At 48.9% G+C, this 7,183-nt stretch overlaps 1 protein-coding gene across 1 annotated transcript; it reads right to left on the reverse strand.

Annotated features, from left to right (window-relative positions):
- Window positions 1–372: 372 nt before the first annotated feature.
- LOC109737911 (oligopeptide transporter 4) lies at window positions 373–6,960 on the reverse strand. Its single transcript, XM_020297031.4, has 6 exons — window positions 6,412–6,960; window positions 6,195–6,292; window positions 2,029–2,607; window positions 1,651–1,903; window positions 1,349–1,531; window positions 373–1,253 (listed from the first exon to the last, which is right to left on the reverse strand). Exons 1-6 carry the CDS (start codon window positions 6,934–6,936, stop codon window positions 630–632), a joined length of 2,262 nt encoding a protein of 753 aa, XP_020152620.2. The 5' UTR covers window positions 6,937–6,960; the 3' UTR covers window positions 373–629.
- Between the last annotated feature and the right edge of the window lie 223 nt (window positions 6,961–7,183).

Genomic DNA, 7,183 nt, shown 5'->3' on the forward strand with positions numbered 1-7,183 from the left:
GAATCAATAGAACTCAGGTTTGATCGTCCATTCGCTTCATTTTAATCTGTTTTACTCTAACACGCGTTAACTACTGCATGAAAATCCGAAGTCCAATTTCTTTTAACCAAACAAAGCCAGCTTCGCTTAAACAAACCATAGCCACCACCCCTCAAGCCCAGCAGTTGCCGAGCTACTTACAGCATTACTTTGGTGCTATCTTTTCAAGTAAAACCATTTGTTGCCAAGCTGTTTCTTCATATATACAGTAGAAAGCATAAATATACCGCAAAACCAGCGGAAACAAACTGTCATGGTGACTTTAAATTGTGCGTTCGACTTGCAACCACTGATCGAATGCTGATGATGAACAGTTTGTGTTACAGTTCGACAATTCATTGAGATCTATAAAAGGTAGTGTTGCAACTTGCAACATGTGCCAAGTTATAACATTACGAGTCTAGCACGCATTGCCCAAATGACTGATTACCGCACCAAAGCTGCTGATAGTTTTTTGCCTTTTGTGCACTTGGCTACGATCTTTACACATATATAGAAATCTGTAATAGTATGACATTAAGACAACCGGAGTGGATAATGACTAATCTTGCAGCTCTCTGCCTTGAGGCATGAAAGATATTTACTCCAGCTTAGAACACAGGGCAGACACTGTCTGGTCCCAGGTCTACCCCTTTAGCAGTGGGGCATGAGGCCAGAGGGCAGTGCTCGCCGCCCGTGCCCCACCACTTGATTGTCCGGTTCTCCATGGTCAGCGTGAAGTAGAGCAGCACCCCCATGAACGCGGCGCCCGCATCGAGCCCAGCAGAGAGGATGTAGTTGTACCTCTGCCACCACTTCTTGCGGTACCGGAACACAAAGAAGTTGAAGATGATGCCGTAGAGCAGCCACGAGTTGAAGTTTAGGGTCGACGCTGGCGGCATTAAGGCCGTAGCGCCAGTGAGCACCGGAATGTTGATGAGTAGTATCCACTTGTGAGTGGGGAATATCCTGTGGAGGATGTACACGATGACAGGGCCTGCCGCGCCAAAGAGGAAGAACCAGTTGAGGGCTATGTAGTTGCCATTTGACCCGAAAATGCGATTCGGGCCAACAAGGCCCCAGATGACCGATGCGTCGAAGAAGACACGGTCGTTGGGGCATGTCCATGGGCTGTTTGGTGGGAGCAGTTGGTCCTGGCAGATGTTCTCAACCGAGCCAAGTAGCCACCATCCGACGATGAGGTTGACAGTCCCGGCCACCACTGTACCGACAAACTGCATGCATAAATTACAGGGATGTCAGTAAACTCTATGTTTCTATACATCACTCATTGGCTTTACAAAGGTGAGAAGGAAGATCAATTAATTACCTGAACAATGAACATTGATTTGGGAGGTATCTTCATATAGTGTCCAAGCTTGAAGTCTGCGAGGAAGGAGATTGCCTGCGACATGCTGATGTAGCCGTACACCTTGAAGCAGACGTTGGCGATGGGGTATCCAGGCATTATTAGCCCCATGACATACTCAGTGATGACATTCAGACCAGGCGTCTGCGCATCAAGTTTCCAAGGCTTTTGTCAGTTTTTTTTCTTTTGTTGCAGAAATTAATCATGAGAGGACATGCGGGATAAATGAAGAAGAGGCATTAAAATTGTTGAAATAGACTTGCCTGGTTAGTGGTTGCAGAAATGATGCTTACGGGTAGCGTGAAGGTGAAGGCCATGGCACAGGCAAAGAGGAAGCCCCACCATGGGAGCTGAACCTGGTCCTTGAGGACGGTGCAGAGGATGAGGGACACTATCATCGACAATGCCGTCACAGAGTAGAACCACCACGCTGGTATGTCCTCGTACTTCCTCATTAGCTTTGTGTGGACGTCAGGCTCCTCCTGCTGTGAAGCTCGGAACCGGTGGTAGATCTCCCTGCACAAAATTTGCACACGTGTACCTTTCAGTTCAGAAACCTCATGTAATCATTCACCTCTGACTTGTCTCGGTTTATTAATGTACAGACAGACAGAATAAAAGAAAAAAGAAGCTTCACTTACTTGCCGTAGAAGAAGCCGACGTGCGTGATGGTTGCGGCAATGGTGGCAAAGTTGAAGCCATATGAGATTGCAAAAAAGATGCTGAGGTTTATGCGTCCGAGCTTGTCGTACGCCTCCGTGTCAAGCTGGAACTGCTGGTTCACAATGTCGGCGATCTTATAGGGCGACCCATTGGAGGCGAAGAGGTGAGAGGAGAATATGGGGAACGTCTTGGCGTTGTACAGGTTCATCCCCCAATACGCCGTGGGCATCACCACATAAATGAACAAGACGTAGCCAACGAGGACGTTGACGGTGGCGAAGAAGGGCGAGATGAGCGGGCTGAAGAGGAAGGAGGAGACGGCGGTCCAGTCGAGCGTGAAAGCCCCGAGACCCAGGCCCTTCATGCCTGAGCCAAGCTGCTGCGCCGTGACGGACTTGGAGAAGACCCAGCACACCCACGAGATGGAGGTGAGTGACTGGAAGAGGTAGCCCGGCACAAAGGCCCACACGAAGCTGCAGATGAGCACCACCAGGAAGAACTTGGAGCGGGACATCTGCCGTGAGCCCCCGGTAAATTCCTCCTTCTCGTGCAGTGTCCTGGTACATCCAAAGGTTCTGTTAGTGTCATTGCTACGTCATACAGAGTGACTACCAAAATGACATATTGATGCGAAAGGTTGCCATGTAAACAAAATGATTCACCGATCATCATTCATCTAGAAGTTTTGGAAAAACTGAGCACATACAAATATAAGTAGAAACATTAGATTAGCATGCCATTCTACCTCTACAACACAAGTTGAATGTTCTGGATCTTGAATTTCTTGAACAATTGATGGCACTATTATAAATATACATAAACAGCGAATCATAGAAGCACGTCACCATGTTACCATTCTATCAAGGGCCATAGTTTTCACTTTCGACGAAATTTCTCGAAATTTCGCTCATTTCGAGGGTCCTCGAAACATATACGTTTCGTTTAAATTATTTCGGTATTTTAAAATTAAACGTATAAGAGAGAGCTGGAATCTAACTTAGTTGTATTCAAATGCTTAGCAGAGTGGTAGGCTGGTGTTATTGCACACTTTAGGGCCTCGGTTCGAATCCCAGCGGCGCATATTTTATTTGTACTACTTTACTATTCCTGCTATACGAAAATTTGACAAAAAAATTATGTCACTGGGATTCGAACCTGGATCTACAAAAATTATGTTACTGCTGAAGTAGTGATCGCACCATTCGTATAGACGGGTTCTGGTGAAAAATTCGTGCTAAAAAGCTACTTATTCAATACTTTGTGTTTGAATTTGTTCAAATTTAATTAAAAATTTCGTTAATTTGCTCAAAATGGTTTTCGAAATTTCCGAAATTTCGGTGCTTTCGAGGGTGAGCGAAAAAAAATTGGTTTCGAAAGTGAAAACCCTTGGTCACATGGCCCGGCTGTTTACCATGTTAATAAGCCATCCTCTGTATGAAACACTAGCTACGAGCCTAGGACCAGAGAACAATTGGTTAGGTTGCCACGACGATTGTTTACTAGCTAGTCGCCAGGATACGCAGTGCTCTAGTTCAGTAAAAGCAGCAGGGTCGCAGCCATGTGTGAGGATCAATTTGAGTTAAATTCTAGACATATAAGCATGCTACATTTCAGTTCAGTTCAGTCCCCTGATTCAGTTTCAGCTCAATTATGCATCAGTTTAGAGATTACCATGCCCATGTCCAGAGCTGCAGGCGAGCTGTATGAGAAACCTTAAGAAGCTCCTGCGCTTGCGCGAGACCACCAGTCGGCGCTCCCCCTCGGCTTCGCGGCGCAGTCCGGCGGCAGGGGCAGAGGCCAGAGAGGGGCGGGGTGCACTACCCCGGTGCCGCCCGGGATGGGGGTGGCAGGGAAGGGGCGGAGGCGGAGCAGCGAGCAGGCACGAGGAGCAGGGGAGGGCGACGGGCCGGCGGCGCAGCAGAGGCGGTGGCCGCCGGCGGGGGCTCCTGGGTGCGGGGGCGGACGAGAGCTAGGTCGCGTGGGCGTGGGAGCGAGCGCCTGTCGGTTTTGGGCCCTCGTGCCTTGTGCTTAGTGGGCTAGAGTTGGGCTGTGTCCCGGGCCGAAACTAAAGCCTATGTGGCGTAAGAAAAACTTCCAGGGCGCCCAGGGCCCAGGTCAGCCAAGCTAAAGTTGCAGGTTGGTTTAAAGAAGCAAACGAGTGTCAGTTTTTTATTTAGGTTCTAAAAAAAGTGTTTTTATTTATAAAAATATTTTGAGTTGGAAAAGGAGTGTGCGTTGCACGGAATATCAAGATGCATTTGTATGAGTAGTTTATTTTGTGGAAGAAAATGATGAACGAGGGAAGGCCTTGGTTGCAATGTGAAGATGGGTGTGGGTATCTTTTTTCAAAATTGCCATAGTTTGCTTCTTATCCATCAGATATAAATCGGACGACCTATATTGCAGCATGGCAGGCACGCCATTATCATCAATTCTGCTTTTTATAAGAGTAGTAGATTTGAAAACGAGTGTCTTTTCATCTTATCTGTGGATTTTTTTCCATCCGTTTTTCCTAAAACTGTCTCAACTGCACCACCTCCTATTGACTTCAGGGCCGGCCCTGGGGTATGGCCGACGGGGCGACGGCCCAGGGCCCAGGCGAGGGAGGGGCCCATGATGGAGTATTTATATATACTATAGCCCAGCAAAAAACATGTAAAAAATATAAAATAATAATTAAAGAAAAGAAAAAAGAGGCCCATCAGATAGCTAGCTAGCTACCCTTGATCGATTAGCAAACACGAAGCGTCATGCGCGGTGACACACGCCAGTTGCCAGGCACACGACTGCTCGTTTTTCGTCGCCCGTGACGCCCGTCGCCTTCCTCGCTCGGTGCCTTGCCGCGTCGCCCTCGCCTCAGCCGCCGCTGCCCGCTGGAGCTGCGAGCGCCGACGCCGCATGGCAGTCCGGCAGCCCGGCCATCCGGCATCCGGCAAGGCGGCACCACGACAATACCTATACAAGTATACACCCGACTGCAAGTCTTGAAGTCTACAACGCGGCCGTCTCCAATCGCTGAAATTCTACAAGTGAGTACGTTTGAACGTTTCCATCCATGCTTCTCAGTTCTTGTCCATCCCCAAACCCTAATTTGACAATTCCAGTAGTTTATTTATTCTTTATTTAGTATGTACGTATTCAACTATACCTCCATGATCCATCCTCTAGTTTCAGTATGCACAAAATTTTAAAATTTTCTAATCCAATCTATTAATTTTTTGTCATTCTATGTACATGTCTAGGGTTTCATTTTGCGATCTTTTTAGTATTATTGTTGTTGATAGAGTCATTTCGAATTTGGTTACTATTGTTCTTGATGGGATCATTGAATTATTGTACTCAAATTTTAAAGTAAAGATGTGTGATTGAAAGTTACTCTTAATAAGTTATATATATAACGCACACGCATACATATATGGTCTTAGGACTTAGAACACAGGGGTCCGAGTTCGCCTAGGGCCTCCCGAAACACAGGGCCGGCCCTGATTGACTTGTCAAGGAGTGTTTACCAAATAAGTGCTTAGCAAATCGGAGTAGAATCTTCTTCTTTTACAGAAACATATTAATATAGGCAGAGGCTCACATGTTACCCTACTAGGATGTGAATGCCCCCCGTTGCAATCATCTAGTCTAAATGAGAATAAATGGCTGCCAGAAGGAAGAGTGGCAGGCCTACACGAGGTATATATACGGTCGCCCGTAGTTATTTCATGGACAATTGAGATGGCCGTGTATACTAATAAGTTGGGTGAGATTCTCCAATCCGGAGCAAATAATTATGCACCTTGGTGACGACTGACAATACCATGTGCGCAGCCTATTCCTGGCACTACCTCTTCTATCCACTTCACCGATCGAGAAATCGAGAAACCGGGACGCAGTGCCATAAAACGTAAAGTTGCAACGTCCTGGTGCTATTTCTACCTAGGCGCCATGTGGGAAGTTGCAACCACCTCTTGGACAAACTCATCGGAGCGTCAAGAATTAGACGACGATGATTTAGAGAAAAGAAAAAAAATTACAAACCAAAGAGAGTTTTCTTTCATTTTCAAAAAAGAGGATAAACCCGGTCTCTGCATCGAGCGACGCACACAGCCATGATGAACCAAATGGAAGGGAGTAGGGTAGGGCGGTGCATGCTCACCTGAAGAGCGAGACCTGGACGAGCGTGCTGGGCCACCACATGTGCGCCGGCTCCACCACGTACTTGCGCATCAGCCCCGCCCACCCGTACCCAAGAACCTACGACGTCACATCCAACATTTGATTCATTTGATCCATCTCACAGGATCCGAATGGAGCAGCTAGCTAGCTAATGAATCAATGGGAATCATCATCGGAGAGAATCCAGATATACATACCTGGGTGGTGATGATGAGGATCCATGCGGCGAGGAAGGAGATGGAGCGGCGGTAGAAGGCGCGGATGATGTCCACGATCATCACCGAGTAGGCGTTGCCGTTGCCGAAGGCGAAGCCGGCGTTGGCGAAGATGGAGATGAGCACGTGCTCCTTCATGCTGAAGGGCCCCGGGTTGAGGCTCCACTCCCGGCCGGCGACGTGGAACTTGCGGCGGGGCAGCGCGCGGGCCAGGAAGTGGCCCACGGGCAGCGACGCCACCTGCACCGTGATCTGGGTCACCACCAGCGGCTCCGTCCGGTAGGAGAAGAACTGGTTGAGGAAGCTCATGAGCGCGCAGGACAGCAGCCCGATGGCCCACATCCGGAACGTCCACACCGGCAGCGTCGGGTCGTCGCCGTCGGGCACCGTCAGCCGCACCTCCTCCACCGGGGACGTCTCCCACGCCGCCGGCCCCGTCGACGGCCCCTTGCCGCCGCCCGCCAGCCCGCGCTCGTCCGCCGCCGCCGACGATGATATCTCGCTCATTGCGCCCAATGGCCGATCGATCCAGGCCTGCCTAGCTAGGTCTATATGTACTGGTCGTGCCTACTCCGTGGTAGTTTGGGAGCGTGCGTGTTTATATGAGCAGAGGCTGGGGAGCGTCTCCTGGCTAGCTCTACGTGTTCTTGTGTCCAGGTTCCATGGACCTCGATCGTGGCGTCCTGTTTATTTTTGTTAGGCATTTAGGGCGCGTAGTAAGCGGCCAGTTGTACGTGGTTGCATGCTATAGGCA

This window comes from Aegilops tauschii, chromosome 7 (genome assembly GCF_002575655.3).
Source record: "Aegilops tauschii subsp. strangulata cultivar AL8/78 chromosome 7, Aet v6.0, whole genome shotgun sequence".
Lineage (NCBI taxonomy): Eukaryota > Viridiplantae > Streptophyta > Magnoliopsida > Poales > Poaceae > Aegilops > Aegilops tauschii.

Coding starts and splice junctions, on each gene's coding strand:
- LOC109737911 (XM_020297031.4), bottom strand. CDS start 6,936: ATGAGCGAGATATCATCGTCGGCGGCGGCGGACGAGCGCGGGCTGGCG. Junction 2,608..6,194: donor GTCCAGGTCTCGCTCTTCAG/GTGAGCATGCAC, acceptor TGGATGTACCAG/GACACTGCACGAGAAGGAGG. Junction 1,254..1,348: donor AATCAATGTTCATTGTTCAG/GTAATTAATTGA, acceptor TTATGCATGCAG/TTTGTCGGTACAGTGGTGGC.